This window comes from Pipistrellus hanaki (assembly GCF_964339955.1).
Source record: "Pipistrellus hanaki genome assembly, chromosome: 10".
Lineage (NCBI taxonomy): Eukaryota > Metazoa > Chordata > Mammalia > Chiroptera > Vespertilionidae > Pipistrellus > Pipistrellus hanaki.
In genome coordinates, this window is record NC_140512.1 from 29,807,858 (window position 1) to 29,828,284 (window position 20,427).

The following is a 20,427-nucleotide window of genomic DNA, read 5'->3' on the forward strand; positions in this document are numbered from 1 at the left end:
TCCAAGGGCAGAACGTTTTGGTGCATTTTGCTGCTTTGTTTTCTCCAAATGCTTGAGGATTCAAAACCTTAAGGTTCCCGTGCTATACAGATGGGTCGCTTTTTGCATAAACGCACTAAATTGATTTTAAAAGATTAAAAAAAAAATTGTTATACCCTTTTGGCCTTTCTCCTCCAGTCTCCTGTCGATCAGAGCCATATGACCTGGGAGGGCTTCGGTGCACCTGAAATGGCACATGCAACAGTAAAACTGGCAATCTTGATGCATGAATCTGTGGTACTTTGGAAGAAAACTTTCTAACTACTGTTAATCACATGCTGCTTTGGTATAAGATGACAGTAATCCAACTCAATTATGTGTAACTTTGGTGCTGTGTTCCTAAAAGTAAAAAGAATCTGTCTTCCCACTTCTCCCCCCCCCCCCCCCCCCCCAGTTTTTCATTGTGCATCTTTTGATAAGCTTGGATACCAATGATTATATTTAGATTATTGCATCCTTTTCGGGGTCTGTCATCAGCAGGGGAAATAGAATGTCAGATGGAATTTATGAGTCAGTGTAGCAATCTGGGGTTGTTTATAAAGCCTCCTCCAGAATCTCCTCACCAGCTTCCCTAGGTGCTTCAGTTCCTTGAGTGTGAAGCGGGACACCTGGTGTGTGTACTTGCCCAAACTGAATGTCAGGAACTTGAGCCAGACTCTGTTTGGGAAAAATAATCTTACCAGGAACTTTTTAGCCATCCTTATGCTTTGGCAGTGTAAAATGGAGTCAAGTGCAGTTCCCTTTACACAAAGATAACTATGCGCTTGAATCACAATATCATGAGTCTCTAGAATAAAAAAGGACCTTATATTAGATATAGAGGTTTAGGCCAATGTGTGGGTATGAGTTTGCCTCAGGCAAGGGAGAGTGGATGCAGTAGAAGGAAGACACATATTTAGTATCTCTTGCTTTATTTATAAACAGAAAGTAGAAGAATTACACACTGCACAAAGTAAAGCTTGGTAAACACAACGTGCTGTTCCAACAGGTTTTACCCGTTTTAATTCATTTTGTATTTATAAGCATTCTGTGAGGAAGATGCAATTTACCACCTTTGATCCTCCTCCTCTGCCCCATCTGTAATATTTCTATAATCAGGATGACTTTGAAATCTTTGATTGCATGTCAAAGTTTAATTGATAAAATTTTCCTACTGTTACATAAAATAATAATGTGTCTTATAATCAATGTTCTTGGATTCTTCAAGTTGCAAGTTGAGGTATTATTTACATTTTAAAGATGAGTCATTGAGAGGTTAAGTTGCCTAAGGACATTCTGTTAGTGACTGAGGTAGGAGTTAGAACCAGTTAGTCAGCCTCAAGCCATTATGCTCCAGTCTGCCTTCCTGCAGCTTCTTACACTGGTGATTATAGCAGATGGAGTGGGAAAGCATTTCCAGAGGGACCTGGACTAAACATTTAAAAATATTAAAGCAGCCTGTACAGCACCAGCGAGAAACTTCCTATTCTTTTTCCAGTAAAGTTGACTTTTTAAAAGTTGCATATGTAGAACTTCAAAATCTGACCAGCCTACTTTTTATTACCTGCTTTCTTCTTCCTAAACTCCAGGCTCACAGTCTAAACATGCTTTACCCTTTTATGTATCTCACAAATATTTTATTTTCTTTGACTTCGATGGTCTTTTTCTCCTGCAAAGAAAGAACAGATTTTTCCTTCAAGGCCTGGTTCAAATGTCACCACTACAGAGGGCAGAATTAGGAGTTCAATGTTTTTACAGCAATTAGCACAACTTACCATGTTGTATTATAATAATTTTTATCTGTCTTCCCCCACACAAAACATCCTTGAGCTTCCATGAGTGTTTTGTTTATCTTTAAATCATCAAAACTTAACACACAAAGCTTAACTTCATAAATATGAGATCATTAGATTTTTAGAGTCCTTTTTCCTACTGTTTTTCTTCTTGCATTTGGTTCTTCTGCTTTTAATTGAATTTCATGTTCTGATCTCAATTTTAGAAAGTAGGGTGGTTTTTTTTTTTTTGCATTATTAATATTACTGTTACATAATATACTAGAATGACATTTTTAAAATAATTAAACTTTTAACTATATTTTTTTCAAAATGTTATCAAACTCTAATATTACTGGATCACAAAATGTCCATTAATAATATAATTACAAATTCCAAATAATGTTTCTGTGACAAAAGGCCAGTATCTATTGCTCTAAGAGTAGTTCCAACCTGGATATAGTTCAGTATTTTAATTGATCAAGTTAACTTGCTACAAATGCTTTAATTTTGTTGAAATCTGAATTCCTTCTATCAATAGGCATACTAAATGCAAATAGTAGATAGCACATGTTTTGGAGAAAAGTAAGCTCAAGGCTTCAGAAATTAAAGCAAGAAAGAAGTAGCCTCGGCCTCTTAACCCTTTCTTCCTTTGACTGCTAGGAAAACCCTGATCTCTATGACACCACTTGTAATGAGGCTCTCCTCGCTTATCTAAAGAAAAATGTAAATGGTGATTTTTTCAGCACAAACTAAAATACAACTTGCTGAATTTTAGGCAAACAAATTATACTGCAGATCATACTGGAAACTTTATGATCTGGGATTTACATGGTTAGTGGTAAGAAACACAGCTTTGGTAGGTGACTCCTCTAAATAGGATGCAGTGTGCCAGAGGTATTCTCTTCAAAAGAAAGTATCAACTCTGCTTTACTTAGCACAGCACATGTTTTCTTCAGGAGTTACATATTGCTTTTCAGCTTTTTCAAAACATGTTTGTCTTTTTACTTACTTTGCTTGCTTTTAGTGTCTTTCTATTATAGAACAATTGTGCATAAAAACCTGCAATTTGAGATTGACAAACCAGAATGCTTATGCTTAAGATAACAGAATGAAGAATGAGACAACCATTCAAGAAGATAATCTTAGTATTAGAGATAGATGAAGTAGATAATTCTGTCCCTTTAGTTGTTCTGTGTTGGTGTGTGTGGGTGTGTATATGTGTGTAGCTTGATTTATCTGAGCAACTTTCATCTCATGCTTGTTGTATTATAAAGTAGCTATCAGAATTATATGAGGCAATTGAAAATAATGACTGGTTTTGTTGTGTTCTTTTGTTTGGGATTTTTCTGGGTAAATTTTGAAAGGAAAATACGCCACTAGTGTGTGTGTGTGTGTGTGTGTGTGTGTGTGTGTGTGTGTATGATTTAAAAAGTCAAATTAACTTATTTTATATCTATATTTATATTTACTGATTTGATCCCAAAAATTTTTTTCCCCAGAAAAAGCACTTTTACAGTATGGAATTTTGTAAAGTTTTCCTTTCTAGAGCAGGATAATTTATTCTGCTGACAAATATAAAAAGCAGTCTCATCTTTTCACTTGTCTCGTTAGCAGTTCTTTTACTTTTCTAACAATTCTTCATGTTACATTATATTATCTATCAATGCAGCTTATATAATTTCTGTCTTTGACAGAACCTTAACTTATATGCAGAGACTATTTTGTTCAGATACAGGCTTGTAAAAAAAACTTTGCATCATAAAATATTATAAGAAGAGTCATCATCAACTAGCATTCGTTAACAAACTAAGAACTTCTTCCCTACTGAACCAGTGTGGCTCAGTGGTTGAGGACCAACCTATGAATCAGGAGGTCAGGGCACTTGCCCAGGTTGCTGGCCCCATCCCCAGTGGAGGGCATGCAGGAGGCAGACAATCAGTGATTCTCATTGTTGATGTTTCTATTTCTTTCTCCCTCTCCCTTCCTCTCTGAAACCAGTGAAAACATATTTTTATAAAAGAAAGAACTTCTCTGGAAAGACCAGTAGTCTCAAAATTCTGAGTTTACAGTGCTTTTTGTTTAGTGACAACTTCACTTTGTTTTCTGTGGAGCTTTTCTGATATGGGTTCATCAAATTAGAGCCATTGTTTCCTATTAACTGAACTACTGAAAAAGAATGTGTGAGTAGTAGTTTTGAAGAGGAAACCAGGACTTAACATTTTAAAACACAATTTCTGGTGTAGGAAAAGACTGGCTATGGTAAATCTATCTTCAGAAAATCATATTGATGATTAACAAATAACATAATTCCATACAGTGAATATTGATCAAGGTGTATTTCTGTTTAGGCTTCTATTAAAAAATCAAAACCAAATAACAACTTTATAAAAAGGAGGAAGAAAGAAAAACCCCACAAAATTAATACCTAGTTATTTGCAACTTCTTATAATTTTCTAAGAAATTAAATGTGTTGCTAACATCTCACTTGGTTTAATAGATGTATTTGAAGAGGTAGAAATGCTATAAACATGGAATTTTCATCCTAATTTTGAACATTTAATATGATTTTTCTATATGACTATTATAAAAGAATGCTATTTTTAGGAAAATAATTGTGTGTTCCTAAAGTCCTTTCTTTACTCCTGGATTATTTATATACTTAATTTTGTTTATTGGAACTATAACTTGTTTTTAATAATTGGAAAGAATTAAGAACTGATTATAGTTTCCTTAAAGAGGTGTTATTAAAAAATCTTTGAAATACAGAAAACCTGCACAGACTACATATATAATTGCAAAAATTTAATAATTGATATTCTGCATTCCTTTTCTATTGTTATTGACGTAGTAGTGCAGTATTTTCACTTTTCCTTCCTGTTCTATTTTAAAATTTATGACACTGAATTGGCAACACTTTCATTATTTATATATACATATCTTGCATTTGTATTTCTTTTTATCTACATGTTGGCCAGATAAATAGGTAACTGGATTGAGAGAAAAAAGATGTGTTCTTTTTAAAATATCTTTGGGTCTTTCTTATCTCCAGTCTGAATGGTTCAGTACAATTCTTGTTCTGTAATATTCCTCTTATCAGATGTTTTGTCCTGACCTTACCTATTTGTAAAACAGAGTGTGCTGTTGACTATTAATAAAGAACTCAAAATTAAATTAAGTAATACATATATTTTATTAGAACCCCACATTTAATCTAAACATCTTTTTTCCCCTCATCCATTTGACATATTTGAACTTTTTAAATGCCTCCAACCCCCTTACTAACTCCTTCACTCGTTTAAGCTAATGTACAGTAAAATGGCCAAAGGAAGAAGAGTGCCGCCTGTCCCCGTTTACAGAGGACTGAGGACTGCCCAGTTGTGGAACTTTCCGTGTAAAACTCACAGTCCAAACCATCCTGGGAGGAGTTGTTTGGTTATCCTAAAGGAAGGCAAAAGATATCAAGAGAAGTAGAGAGGCTGAATGTTGTAACTGTTAAGTCTGCCTGGTGTTACTGATACTGATGTGGCCAGTTTTAAGTCTTATCTTTGTAAGACTGTAAAAGGATGACGTTTTAGTAAGCTTTTTAAGAGGTTCCTGAATAAGTCTTCCTCTGTTCACACGTTTACAGAAAGGGGTAGAAGACTCATAGGGAAGTTGTGAAAATCAGAGTAGATTGATAAAAAGTCTCAGTATTAACTAGTAGGTTTTCAATTATGCTAATGCACAATGTGTTATAATAGTTGAGTAGTAGAAAGTCATTTCCAAAGTCTCATCTTTTATTTCTTAAACCTTTCTTTCCCTACTAGAAGGAGGAGTGATAAACGGATACAAAGGCTGTTTGTGACTGAGATGATGTTCCCACAAAGAAAACCTGAAGCAGAGGAAACTGCCAAAGCAGTGAATGTAGCATTTAGGAGTTAAGGAGTCTCAATATGTATTATATTTCTGTAGATAAGTAATATGTACCTAAAAGGTATAGTGAAGCATAAAGACTTGTAGTTTCTCATCTCAAAGAGCTTACATGGGGTCAGATAACCAACATATAAAAATTTAACTATTGTTTCCAACACTGTTGTGTTTCATAGGCAATGACTCATGTGAGTACCTTCTTTCAAGTGGCAGATTTCTTGGAGAGAAAGTTTGGCAACCTCACAGTTGTATGATGCATAAATACAAAAACAAGTAAGATTTCTCCATTTTGTTGTTTGTATTTCCTATGATGGGTTATAATATCTAATGGACAAGGGTTGATGAAACAAAGAGAGTACTATATGGTACTTCTATATATGATGGTGAGAATTGCTGAAGGAAGGTAGGAGTGGAAGTGAGTCCAAATGAAGATTCCTCCCCAACAAAGAGCTTTTTTAGCCAAGCTGCTTTATCCCAGGTGAGAGATGAGCAGGCCCTTGAGTAAAGGACTTTCGGTTTGGGAGTTGGATAGCTACCGCATAGACTTATTCTGAAATAATGGATATAAAATGCTTAATATGGTTAGAGTTCATCTTAAACACTTAATAAATTGGGGCTGTTATTATTGAGAGTTAGTTGATCATACAGGAACTGGTAGGTTAAACAAACATGGCCACCTATTTTAAAAGCCAAGTAGTAATTATATGTATAACAATCCTGTATTACTTTCTTCATAAACTATGTGCTTTGAAGTGCCAATAAGCTGATTTTATTTATTTTAATTAATGTTTCTTTGTTGGTTTCAGTGAAGCAAAGAACTGCCTTGTAGATAAACATATTGCATTTATTGGAGATTCCAGAATACGCCAATTGTTTTATTCATTTGTAAAAATAATTAATCCTCAGTTCAAAGAAGAAGGCAATAAGGTAAAAATTGTTCTCTTCATTAGGGTATTGTGTTAGAAGTTAACTAACTGAATAGTTTTAGGAGGAATGTGCCTCTCCACGTTAATGCAAGGAACCTTAAAAGCTTTACTTTGGTTTTGGAAAGATAAAGGAAAAAGAAAGGGTTATTTGCTATAATGGACAGCAAAGAAAAAGAAGTGGTAGGTATTGGCAAGCCTTCCATTAACTTATATGTTTAATTTTCAGAATTAAATTCTTTCCATGGAAAATGTTTTTTTAAATTTCTTAGAAGGAAAACAAAGAAAATAACCATATTCTCCTTTTAATATTTGTCATATTTCTTTCCATCTCTTTTTTTTTAAAAACCCATGTCTTTATTGTTGGAAGTATTATATTTGTCCCCCTTTGTTCCCCATTGACTACTTCTAGCCCTTACAGCCCCCACCCAGGTCTTCATCACACTATTACCTGTGTCCATGGGTTATGTATATAATGCAGACAAGTTATTTGGCTGATCTCATTCCACCCACCCCCACCTTCCCTCTGAGATTCAGTCTCTTTTTTAAAACATAATTGTAATCTTTTAGCATGTACAGTTTTATATCTCGCTTCTTTCCCCACCACTTGTCATAATTCATATTATTATATAATCAATGTAAGTATCTTCGTAGTGTGAACAAATTATTGAGTGGATATAATGCATATTTATATAATCTTCCCTTTTTTAAACTTTTTTGTAGTTTTCTATTTTTTTGCAATTTTAAAAAATGACTTTTTAAATAAAATCTTTATGTGAAAACATTATGATGAAAATCTGTCTATATACATCTACTTGCCCTGTGGTAAGGAGTTCAAAAATTAGGGACTTCACAATTAGGACTTCACAAGTAGCTAGACACATAGTGATGATGGTAGTGAATACTAAATTTTAGGAACAATTTATTGTGAGAAGAAGCCTTAGGCTATTAGAGGTTTTGTCTACCAAAAAAGACTAATAGAGATTTTAAAGCTGAATAACAGAAAATCATAAAGTCAACTTTCCTTTTATTTGCTATCTATAAATGTAGCCTCCTTTTGTATTTATACACACAGAATTATACAGAAGAATTGAAACTATTTAATGCCATGAGATTATCACAGTTTAAACTAAAACACTTTGGTAAACTTATAAAAAGTAGAGAGATTTCGCTTGACCAGTGTGGTTTAGTGATTGAGGGCCAACCCATGAACCAGGAGGTCAGGGTTTGATTCCTGGTCAGGGTTACTGACTCAATCCCCAGTAGGGAGCTTGCAGGAGGCAACTAATCCATGATTCTCTCTCATCATTGATGTTTCTATCTCTCCTCCCCTCCTCTCTGAAATCAATAAAAAATATTTTTAAAAAAGTAGAATTCTGATTCAGAGAAATAGTTTTAACATTTCTAGACAGTATATTGTGGCTTTCTGAAAACTGGAATAATGGATTTGGCAACAGTTAATTGAAAAATGCTCAAATGGCTTAGTGACCACCGGTTGGCAATTACTGCTCCAAAGGTTTCTTTAAACCAGCGGTTACCAACCTTGCTGACCTCAAGGACCACCAGTGGTCCGCGGACCACTGTTGGCAGCCACTGGATAGCCAAAAGTACATTTCTTCTGAGCCCCAGTTATAACACCTAGGTTTCCAATTTTTATTTTCTAGAGGTACATTGTTATTTCACAATTCTCAAGCAAGATATATTTAAATTTATATGCATTTTTTTTAAAAAAAGAAACAAAGACAGTTTGTCACAGTCTTAAAGAGACAACTATTAAGAAACTATTTAGTTCAAACTGCTAGTGGAGCATTTGCCAAATTGCATTTCACTTAGTTCTCTTGTCTCTGAACAACTTGAAGACAGAGATCATTATTTTTTAAAGTTCTTGTGCCTAACATCCTGGCATATTATAAAAGCTTATTATCATCATCATCATCATCATTTTAGCTTTGGTATGGGTTTGTGTAGAATAGGATTGTTGAAGATAATTCTTTGAATATGTTTCTTTTCTGTGTTGAGAAAAATGCATTTTTTAAATGAAGCTTTAGAGTAGGACTTTTATCAAATTATATTTTGTGGAAGATTAGTTCTTTAAGGCACTCTGGTCAAATGAGTTTGGACAGAGTTGGGTATCATATTCCCCTTTTATATGGTTTTAATTTAGGTGAGGATATTAAAAACTTGAGAAGTCTTAAAGTAAAGAAAACTATTTGCATTGCTTCCAGCTGGCAGCTAGATACTGGGGGCCCCTTCCACCTCAAACCAACTAAAACTTAGATTAAAAAAAACAAACCACCACCAACAAAAAATACCCACTGGTGTTGTATTTCTAGATTTGAAGAAATGGAAGACACTCCCCAAAAAGGAACACCTATGAGGCAGAACCAGAGATGGGAACTATAATAGTAGGCACTCAGTAGAGACTTGGATTGCCCTGAAGACAGATGGCAGGAGCGGCAATGCCCACTATGCAGAACACTAAGTTTTGGGCCAACATATTTCTCAGTATTAATATTGGAAGCCAGGGAACAGTAGAATAATAGCTTTAATATTCTGAAAGAAAATAAGTTTCAGTGTGGAATTATATACCTACCATACAGATTTATCCGTTGTTGAACTATAGGACATTATCAGATACATAAAAACTGTGAGGGTTTGTCCAAAAATTTTCTAAAGGATAAACTTCCGGGAGGATGGAAATATTTTTTTTTAAGTGATGTGAAATATAAGAAACAGCACTTAAAAAAAAAGAGAGAGAGAGTAAACATGCGTGTAAGCCTATTCAAATAGTGCCTGTATAAAATAATAATGTCTATAAAAAGAAAGTACTAAAGAACTGGCCAATAAGCGCTTGTAAGCCAGAGGGAGATATCACAAGCTAAGTATTCTAATGTCCTCTTTTTAAGGTATTATCTTATGGTAGAACTTCATTTAAAGATACATAGTAAAACATTAAGGACAAGGATTAAAAAGATAGAATTAGGATGTATAAGAAAAAAACTAAACCAAATCTAATATCTAATATTTCCATAGTGGATGAATCTTAATTTTTTATTATTGCAAATAAATGAAAATTACTTACATGCTCTATTTAGCTGAAGGACTTTTTAAGAACTTACTTAAGAATAGAAATACAGTGTCCTGGCTGGTGTGGCTTAGTTTCATGGGTGTCATCCATGTACTAAGAGATCGCTGGTTGGAATCCTGGTATATACACAGCTTCCCTCACTACCCGACTGTCTCTGGCATAGATAATACTAGGACTAAATTGGAATTATGGCAAGCTTGGCAAAAATAATAATTTATATAAGCATGTTCATATACATGTTGCTTGTTTGTAGTTGAAGTTTTATCTTTGAACTACATCTTTGATGTGGAAAAGCACATATAAACAATTTAGTGTCACTTACTTTTATGTTATTCTATGAGATCTTTTCCACTTCAGGATGAATATAGAGAATTGAGATGTGATGTATAAGTTAGTCAACAAAAACAGCTAAAGGGAGGATTATTTACATAAAATTTCTACATTAGTATTGCTCTGTTGTCTCCTTTTTTTCATGGCAGCATGAAAACATTCCTTTTGAAGACAAGATTGCATCAGTTAAAGTGGTAAGTTCATATAATAGTAAGCTAAATATTATAATGTCAAAACTATATTCATTGGTTAATTTATTTATAGCAGCTAATACTTTGTATGTACTAAATATATTTCATTCTATTGAGAGTAGATAGCATAATTGAATAAATGTTTATGTGTATTATTTTGTGTAATAAAATAGAAAATTTGGTCTCTCAGATTTTTATCCAGGAAAAAAATAATCTTGTACATTAATTTGAAATTGGTATGTGTTCAAGATTAATGTCCATCAAAGAATATATGTGAATTTTCTGAATTCCCAGTCACCGTGACTCCTAGATATTGAGAATATAATGAAGATTAAGAATACAGCATCCTAGACCACTGGGACTTGCAAATCATTATAATTCTTTACATATAAATAAATGTGGGATAAGGGTGGCAAAAAGGAAAAAATGGGACATTAGTAATGTAGAAAGCAAGAAGTTAAAAGTAGTTTTTCTTTTTGAGGAAGTGATGTTTTAACTAAGGCCTCAAAGATTAGTAAGAGCACGTCGAACTCGGTGGAAGAGTTTATGCACCTTTTAGGCAGAAGGAACAGTCTGTGCCTGGAGAAACACAGTGAGCATTCCAGGAGCTGAATGAGAACCGAAAGGGCGTGCAGAACCAGGGGGAGGGTGGCAGGAGAAAAGGCACAATGTGTCGGCAGAGGCCAGATTTTATACTTTCTTACCTACCTTAAGGACTTAAATTTATTCTCAAGCCAATTGAAATTCCTGGAGGATTTAAGCAGGAATGGGGCAAGATCAGATTTTAAATTTTCAAAAGATTACTCTCACTAAAATATGGAAAATAGTTTAGAGAAAAGTAACCGTGAATACAAGGAAATCTTGTGAAACTTTTGCCAAATTGAGATGGGAGGAGATGATGTCATAGACAAGGTGGTGTTTTATTTTTTGTTTTGTTTTTTTTGTTTTTGTTTTTGTAGCTCAAGATAGATTTAATAGAAAATAAATTATATGTGTTGTAAATATCTTTTAAATAAAGTTCATTTGGCTTTAGTTTTTGAACTTTGTCTTATGGTACATTTATTTTAAGAGGTTTTTAGTAATTATTGTTTTTTCTATTATAGTTTATAGTCAAGATTATTTTGGGTTGATTTCAGGTATACAACATAGTGGTTAGACAATCATATACTTTACATTGTGTTCTCCCAATATTCCCAATACCCACCTAACAATATACATAATTATTACAATATTATTGCCTATGTTTCATATGCTGTATTTATATCCGTGACTATTTGGTACTTCTTAAACCAACAAGGTGGTGTTTTACTTTTAAATACTTTGTAAGAGATATGTTAATTCTTATTTTGAATGGTGTATATAACATTTCTTTAAGTTTCTCTTTTCTTACATTTCTCTTAGGATTTTCTGTGGCATCCGGAAGTTAATGGTTCTATGAAGCAGTGTATCAAAGTGTGGACTGAGGTCTGTATTTGAAAATGCAGCTCTTTCTAGTTCTGAACAACAATATTTTATTTTTTTATTTTTAAAAGAATAGTTTATAAAGAAAGGAGAGAGAGAAGAATGGATGTGAGGGCTCAACATCAATCAGCTTGCACAACCAAATTTTTGAAGTTCATGAGCATCCATTGTTTTCTCTCCTTATTCAGCTGTCCCACTCTTCTGCACTTTATACAACCTTCTTGATAGCAACTAAGCTGTGCTGGATTGCTTCTCTTACTCAACTGAGAAAGAAAGTATTTTGATCTAGTATCTCTTCTATCGCCATTCTAACCCTAAGGCGATAACTGCTGTAGCTCAGTTAATTCAAATCCCGGTAATCTTTATATCACAATGCACATCCCTGTGAGTGTTTTTCCCCTTTTTCTTTTAAACTCATGCCCAAATATGTCAAAAAAAAAAAACTTTTTGTAATAGCCTATTTTCTTCCCTTTTATCATTACATTTGTGACCTAAAAGTAAAGCCTAGAATGTTTTGGCTCATAATGTTCAGAGGTGAGTTAGATGTAAAGGCAGGCATGGAAATATAGTGGGGTGGCAGTGGAAAATTAGAATAAATTGTGAAGAAACCAGCAATTTAAATTGAATTCTATAGGTGAATGGTAGTCACGAAGAAGTCTGAGCTATTTAGGTCGATTTGGGGAGTTTTGCTCTAGAGTGGGGTGTTATTTGAAGTTACTTGAATGGAAGAAATTTAATAGGTAGAGAATTTAGAAATTAACAAAGAGTTTAAGAACAGAACTATACAAAATATTCTGAGAAGGGGGAGTGAAAGGGGTAAGGAAAAGCGGGAAAAGAATAACTGTCATGTAATATAGGAAAGAGTTTTAAGAAGTGGCTAGTCAGCGGTGTCACTTTAGGACTTGGCAATCCTAAGTTCATTAATGGACTTTGAGGGCAGTTTTAATGATGGTGAAGCCCCAAATCAAAACATGATAAATTAAGTCATAAATGAGAGAGAAAAAAATAGGCATAGTGAAGGTGTAATGCTCTTTCAATTACTTTGATGGTTAAGGATGTGAGGGGGAAGAATTCGAGAATGTGATAAGGTTGAAGGAAAAATTTTTTCTGAGAATGATAATTGAACACTTTGTAGATTGAGAGAAGACAGAAACGTGGAGAAAGGGGATGGAATTTATAATAGGAGAGTTAAAGGAAATAATGCATGGATACAGCCCCACAAGTAAAAAGGAAGAGGATATGGACACAGAATAAAGGTTAGCCATTAGAAGGAATTGGACATATTTTCTTTACTCTCTTGTCAGAGGAAGATAGGCTGCGTGAGTATATGGATGAAGTTGTAAGAATGGAGGAAGGCAAGAACATGCAGCTAGATGAAGTCTTCTTTTCTCTTCTAAATTTGAGAATTTGACTTTATTTGGAAAATGAGAGGATAAGAGGGACCTGTATAAGGTGAATAAGATTTGGGATTACCATTGTGAACAATGAGGAAAGGAGTGAAAGGGGTAAAGGATGAGGGGAAAGTTTCAGTAAGATAACACGGTATGTTCGTTTCTCTAAGTTAGCACTATAGATTCTTGCCACCAGTGAGGTAGGCTGGAAGATATTACACATCTCTTGTAAAACAAAGGCACTTACTCGGCAAGGTTGGTTAAGGATGCTAGACTAGAAACAAAAACATCTCTGAAGGGAAATAGGTTAATTTTGTTATTTTTTCTCTGCTTTCATAGTTTTCTATGCAAGTATGTATTACCTTTTTAATGAGCCCTAACTCATTTTTATATTTGGGTCAGATGTTTTTCTAATTTCTTATTTTTAATTGTTTCTTGTGCACATGGTTATAATATCAATCTTTTATATTTTGGAAAGTGCCTTGTACTCAGAATCAAAAGACTTAAGTTCTGCCAAGCTTCAGCAGTACCCTAATAAACCTTTCTGAGTCAGTACCCTTGTTTTATAAGATCTGTATAATATCTTCCTGCATTATCTCACAGGTAGTAAGAATCTATATTAAAAAGAACTAATTTAAAAGAAAGTACTACACAATTGGTAGTTTCATTAAGAGTACAATTTGCATTTGATGAAGATTTCTACCAATTTCTCCCCCCTTCCCCACATTGTGGTCTATATTAATTATCAGCTTATTTTGTTAAATATTTATTGGATTTGGCTTCCCCAAAATATTGTTTCTTTAGGACACTGATCTTATTTTACTTAAGATTTAAACTGTATTTCATGAATATTTTTTAATTGGCTGGCATAATATACTAGAGATTTACTCTTAAGCAATTTACTCACTATTCAGAATAATATTAGGCCATATTAGATACTATTGAAGATTCCTGCAATAGGGCTTCCTGTTGTGGTCACTGCCCCACCTGCTTTCCTCCCTTCTCCCTGCCCAGCCCCTCCTTCTTTCCTCCCTTCTCCTCTGCCCAGCTTGCTTCTCCAAAGTTTCACTCCCTTCTGCAGGGTTGGCTTCTTTCTATGCTATCTTGATATGCAAATTAACCAACATCTTAGTTGGGTTAATTTGCATGCTTGCCCTGATTGGTTGGTGGGCGTGTCTTGTGTAGCAGAGTGATGGGTAATTTGCAATAGCGATTTTGTTCTTTTTGTAAGGAACACCAAAGAATTATATATAAAAGCCTCATGCCATCCTGCATAAAAGGCATTGGTTATCCATCCTATATAATAAAACCCTAATATGCAAATTGACCAAACTGCAGGAACAACCTGTTGCTATGATATGCACAGACCACCAGGGGGCAGATGCTCAAGGCAGGAGCTACCCCTGGCGGTCAGCCAGAAGCCAGGCTCAAGGCTGATGAGCACAGTGGCAGTGGCAAGAGCCTCTCCTGCCTCTGCTGCAGGCAAGCAGTAAGGAGCCAGGGGTCCCACACTGCGAGAGCCTGGACTGTGATGGACTGCGAGAGTGCACAGGTGCACCAGGCCTTTAATCTTGTTCTAACAAGAATTCAGGAAGAAACTCTAGAAAATTAAAATGCGTTTAGAAGAAAGAAGAACTTAAATTTAAGGAAAAGAATTAAATGATGTTTTATTATTATAATTCTCTGAACTAAGTATAGTACTATTATAAAGATTTTTTTTCTTTCTTTAGGATCCTGTTGCAAAGCCCCATGTGATTGTAGCAGGAGCTGCCACAGTAAGTTATTATCTATATTCTTATATAATGATTTTCATTTCATACTTAAGGACATGCTAAGAAAAAGTTAACTTATATTAAATAGAATTCTTGATTGTACTTATATTTTAATTCCTATTTCTAGTCTAATTAATGAAACTGGTGAATTTTAATTAAAAGATATGGATGAACTTAGAAAATTTAGTGTTAAATGTCAATATTATTTTATATCTAAAATGATATTCTTCTTGAATGTTATACATTGAAACTCTAATTTTATGTCTGCTTTTTCTAACTTCCTTCATATATTTCATGAAATAATGTGACCATAATTTATTCTGATATTGAATAAAAATGGAAATTATCTTAAAATGATAACCTTTGTTACAATAGAGCAAATTATATACTTTAATTTTTCAGTGATAAGTAATGAATTAATGCTTAATTTTTACTTCATTTTAGTGGTCTATCAAGATTCACAATGGCAGCAACGAAGCACTGTCTCAATATAAAATGAACATTACCTCCATAGCACCACTTCTAGAAAAATTGGCAAAGACTAGTGATGTTTATTGGGTCTTACAAGGTAAGAGATGAGTAATGAAAAAATGTCATTTTATATATATTTTGAGTCATGGGTTTTTATTATCTCCTATTTCGAGAAGCAAAATTATTGCTTTATGAGAATAAAGTTTGAAATAAGGTTTGCAAAATCAGAATAAACGAGTTATTTGCTTTCCTCTTTTGAACTTAAGGAACAGACAGACTAATAAACAGAAGTAAAAAAATAAATAATAAATAAGTAAAAATACTCCCCAAGGAGCCACAGTAGGCAGAATGGCTGTGAATGTAACAAAGAGAATACATTCTAAAGGCAAATGAGAAGTTTACCTCTGATTATTTACTTCTTACAAAGTATATTTACTGTGATTGGGAAATATAAGAAAAAATTTACTAAGTCTGTTTCATAATATTGAGTCATTGTAAGTAAATACTCTTTGGAATTGACAGAATATATTTAAATTCATACCATCTAGGTTATGCTTGGTAATGAAATTCTTTTAGAAAAAATTGACATTAGATCAACTCATTTCAGGAGTTTATTGAATGTCCATTATTTAATGCCTAGCACAATATGAAATGCCTTGGGTTTTTTAGAAATTCAAGTTGTTTGTCAGAAACTCTTACGATTATTTCCAAGTTGAATGTCAAACTGAAAAAAATAAAAGGGCTGGTGATCATCTGTTTCACCATCTTTATTTACAGACTCATTGCTAACCTTTCCCTCACCAAAATGAGAAAAAGTTAAATTTAAATTATTTATGAGACCTGATCTTCAATAATATAACCTCTTAATTGTGTGAACAAAATTTATAAATTAAGCAGTGACAGAAGAAATAAAAGACTGGGTGCTATTTTTCATTAGGCAGTTTTCTGCAATCCAGTTTTAAATTCCCATTACCCAGTCTAACCCAGTATTCCAAAATTTTAAACTCCTCTAAGACATGCTAAAACATAAAATGAGAAAGATATTGACTGATTAATTTAAAAATTGAATGTAAGATAAGTCTATTGCAAATCTTGGCCAGCTTTACTTTAAAATAACTAGATGCCTGGAATCCTCTGAACTTAAACAACAAAATATGAAATACTATCAACTAACTTGCATGATCACAATTTCTACAAGAATTTTTTTAGTGTGTGTTTTTTTTTCTTTTTTATTGAATTTATTGGGATGACACTGGTTAACAAAATTACACAGGTTTCAGGAGCACAATTCTATAGCACATCATCTGTACACTCTATTGTATATTCACCATCCCCAGTCAAGTCTCCTCCATCACCATTTATTTCTCCTACACTCTCTTCCACTCCCCACTACCCTTTCCTCCAGCATTCACCACATTGTTTTCTGTGGCCATGACTTTTTTTTCTTTTTCTTTTTTGCTCAATCCTTCCAGTCCCCAGCACCTCCCTCCCTGACACCTGTCAGCCTGCTCTCTTGCTTGTTAGTTCATTTTGTTCATGAGATTCCCACATCTGAGTGAAATCATATAGTACTTGTCTTTCTCTGACTGGCTTATTTCACTTACCATAATGCTCTCCAGGTCCATCCCTGTTGTTGCAAAGGGTAAGATTTCCTTTGTTACAGCCAAGTAGCATTCTGTTGTGTAAATGTACCACAGTTTTTTTTTATCCTCTCATCTACTGATGAATAATTGGGCTGCTTTCAAATCTTGGCTCTTGTAAACAACGCTGCTATGAATATAGGGGTGCCTGTATTCTTTTGAATTAATGTCTCGGGTTTATTCAGATAAATTCCCAGAAGTAGAACCACTGGGTCATAAGGCAGTTCCATTTTTAAGTTTTTCAGATAACTTTATACTGCTTTCCTCAGTGGCTGCCCCAATCTGCATTCCCAACAACACTGCACGAGGGTTCCCTTTCTCTACATCCTTGCCAGCACTTATTGTTTGTTGATTTATTGATAGCCATTCTGACTGGTGTGAGGTGGTACCTCATTTCAGTTTTAATTTGCATTTCTCTGATGATTAGTGATGTTGAGCATCTTTTCATATGTCTACTAGCCATCTGTAAGTCTTCTGGAGAAGTGTCTATTCATGTTCCCTGCCTATTTTTAATTGTAGTATTTATTTGTTTGGTGTTAAATTTAACTTCTTTATAAATTTTGGATATTAAACCCTTATCTGATATATCATTGCAAATATTGATATGTTCTCCCATGAAGTGTTTTGTCTTTCATTTGTTTGATGGTTTCCTTTACTGTGCAGAAACTTTTTAGTTTGATGTAGTCCCATGTGTTTTTTTTTTTTCCTTTTGTTTCCCTTGCCTAAGGCAATAGATTAGAAAAAATACTGTTATGAGAATGTCTGAGATTTTTCCTGCCTATGTTTTCTTCTAGGATTTTTATGGTTTTAAGTTTATCATTTAAGTATTTGATCCATTTTGAGTTTATTCTATGTATGGTATAAAAAGGTGGTTTAATTTCATTTGCACATACCTGTCCTATATTCCCAACATTTGTGTATTTAATAATGTGTTTCATGTGCAGATCCTGTTTATGAAGATCTATTAAGTGAAAATAGGAAAATGATCACTAACGAGAAGATAGATGCTTACAATGAAGCTGCAGTCAGTGTTTTGAATAGTAGCACCAGAAATTCTAAATCACATGTTAAGATGTTCAGTGTTTCCAAATTAATTGCTCAAGAAACTATCATGGAATCTTTGGATGGCTTACATCTTCCAGAATCAAGCAGAGAAACTGTAAGAATTCTTGTATCTGTCAGATAGAGACTATAATATCTAATTGTATAGTAACTATATGTCACTATATATGGTAATAAATAATTTTATTGCAGTCTCAATTATTTGTAGTTATTTCTAAACATCTAGAAATAATTTTTACTTCATCACCTAGCTGTGTATAAAGTGAGAGTTTTTGTGTACTCTGAAAGGGAAAGAAGCTATGGAAAGGAGGAAATAAAACTTCATTTATTGAGTGCTAGTCACTCTTATTATACTTTGTCTAATCAAGAAGCTTATAAGTTCACAGAAAACTCATGTTTGAAAAATACAGCTTAGTGGTCCTGTCTTAAGATTAAGCCTCTATGAAGAGTACATTTTTAATATGTAGAATAGTTTTATTTTCTTATAAATAAATCAGATTTCCTTTGATGCCCTAAAGACTATTCAATGTACATAGTAAACTCTGAAGAAAATCCAGCTTGACAGATGTAAAAGGTTGCTAAGTTCAATATGAAAGAGAACTGATAATTATGAATTTTCATACATAGTACAACAGATATTATTTAGTTATTGTTTTCTTATAAAGCAGTGATCCTTGACCTTTTTGAGGATCACATAACCTCTTTGAGTGTTCAGTAAAAAGCAACAGTTTACTTTCCTCTCCTGCAGAAAAATGCATGTTTGTGTACATACTTTAAGGGGCTTTTGAACCCCCTGGAACTGGTTAAGAACTTGGGGATGGAATTTGTAGGCTAGTATCTGCAGGAGTACTAGGCACAGAACCCAGGGCTAAAAGGGTGAGATTTCCTGTATAGTTGAGTATTTTGAATGTTTAGGTTTAAATAATATAATCATCTTAGAGTTCTGATGATATCTAAACTATAAAGTTTTTTAAAAACTAGATTTGACTGAACCTTCAACTAGACAGAATCTTGATAGCTTGCCTAGAATATTTTTATTATAATGCAACCATGTTCAAGATGCCACATTAGAAATCTTTATTTAACATTAGAAATCTTAAAACTAAATCCTAAGTGGTCCATTAACTGTAATCAAATGAAGGGCATATTATAAATATTATTTGCTAAGAATTAAAATAATGAGTTATTTTACATTCTTTTTTTTTAATTTTACATCTAAAAACTGGAACTCTATCTTAAGTGTCCTGGTATCTTCTATATTGAAAGGCTGATAATTAAAATTCTTTGATCTTTGACATTAGTCGTTTTTTTTAATCTTTATTGTTGGAAGTATTACATATGTCCCTTTTCCCCCATTGCCCCTTCTAGCCCACCCCAGGCCTTCAACACACTATTGTAAAGGCCACAGCCCATTAGCACCCATGAAATTAGTTTTTTTTTTTTCCATAAAAAAAAAAAAAAAAACAACACAAAAATGTAAGAGTGCATTATAAGTAGTAAGGGTAGGTATTGTTTCCCATATATGTGTCTGGGTCACATTATAAAAATGAATTTTTCATTACAGATGATAGCCCAAGAAGTTTGAAAAGTCCTAGACTAGCTATTACAGATTGAAGGAATAGCATTATTTGCATGAGTGGTTGGGAAATGGTAGTAAAAAGTACAAAGGCATTTTGGTTTCAGTGCTGAAAAATCAATAGTATTCACAGGAGAAAATCTAATGTGAAATATATTACTGACAGGATAATAACCAAATAACTTGATTTGTTCACAGAGTGCAATGATTCTTATGAACGTGTATTGCAATAAGATACTGAAGCCTGTAGATGGTTCCTGTTGTCAGCCTCGGCCTCCTCTGACTCTCATGCAGAAGCTAGCTGCTTGTTTTTTCACCTTATCTATTGTTGGATATTTAGTTTTTTATATAATTCATCGTAATGCTCATCGGAAGAATAAGCCATGTACTGATTTGGAAAGTGGAGAGGAAAAGAAAAATATTATCAATACCCCCATGTCTCCATTAGAAATACTTTTACAATCTTTGTGCAAACTTGGCCTGATTATGGCTTATTTCTATATGTGTGACCGTGCAGATCTATTTATGAAGGAAAACAAATTTTATACACATTCAACTTTTTTTATTCCAATTATCTATATCTTGGTTTTGGGAGTATTTTACAATGAAAATACTAAAGAGGTAAGAATTCTTTTCTTTTTTTCCTTATTTCATTATAAACTCTAGATTTTAAAAAATAATATCATTTATCATGCCAAAATATACAAACATGTATATTAGAGAGGATAAATGAATGTTGTGGTTATACTTAACTTTTTTGAAACATTTTGGAGGAAGTTCAAAGAGTTTCGTGAAGATTGTTAGAAAGTTGAAAATAATG

The 20,427-nt window shown here is 33.6% G+C and overlaps 2 protein-coding genes and 1 long non-coding RNA gene across 4 annotated transcripts in view; 2 read left to right on the plus strand and 1 right to left on the minus strand.

The window, feature by feature from the left end:
- CASD1 (CAS1 domain containing 1) overlaps positions 1 to 20,427 on the plus strand; it is a 38,334-nt gene that overhangs the window by 1,622 nt on the left and 16,285 nt on the right. For both annotated transcript variants that reach the window (XM_084896666.1, XM_084896665.1), the window contains exons 2-9: positions 5,879 to 5,975; positions 6,509 to 6,629; positions 10,193 to 10,237; positions 11,636 to 11,698; positions 14,817 to 14,861; positions 15,303 to 15,426; positions 17,914 to 18,128; positions 19,806 to 20,228. In XM_084896666.1, coding sequence (XP_084752792.1) covers positions 5,953 to 5,975; positions 6,509 to 6,629; positions 10,193 to 10,237; positions 11,636 to 11,698; positions 14,817 to 14,861; positions 15,303 to 15,426; positions 17,914 to 18,128; positions 19,806 to 20,228 — 1,059 coding nt within the window. In that variant the 5' untranslated portion in view covers positions 5,879 to 5,952. The remainder of the gene's footprint in view (positions 1 to 5,878; positions 5,976 to 6,508; positions 6,630 to 10,192; positions 10,238 to 11,635; positions 11,699 to 14,816; positions 14,862 to 15,302; positions 15,427 to 17,913; positions 18,129 to 19,805; positions 20,229 to 20,427) is intronic.
- The window catches only part of SGCE (sarcoglycan epsilon), a 126,734-nt gene continuing 107,248 nt past the window's right edge, over positions 942 to 20,427 (minus strand). The window contains exon 12 of the transcript XR_014796111.1: positions 942 to 1,687. The gene's annotated coding sequence lies outside the window, so the exon portion shown is untranslated. The remainder of the gene's footprint in view (positions 1,688 to 20,427) is intronic.
- LOC311629001 lies at positions 6,667 to 8,918 on the plus strand. The gene is made up of 2 exons (XR_014796120.1): positions 6,667 to 7,684; positions 7,806 to 8,918. It is a non-coding gene; the product is annotated as an uncharacterized lncRNA (long non-coding RNA).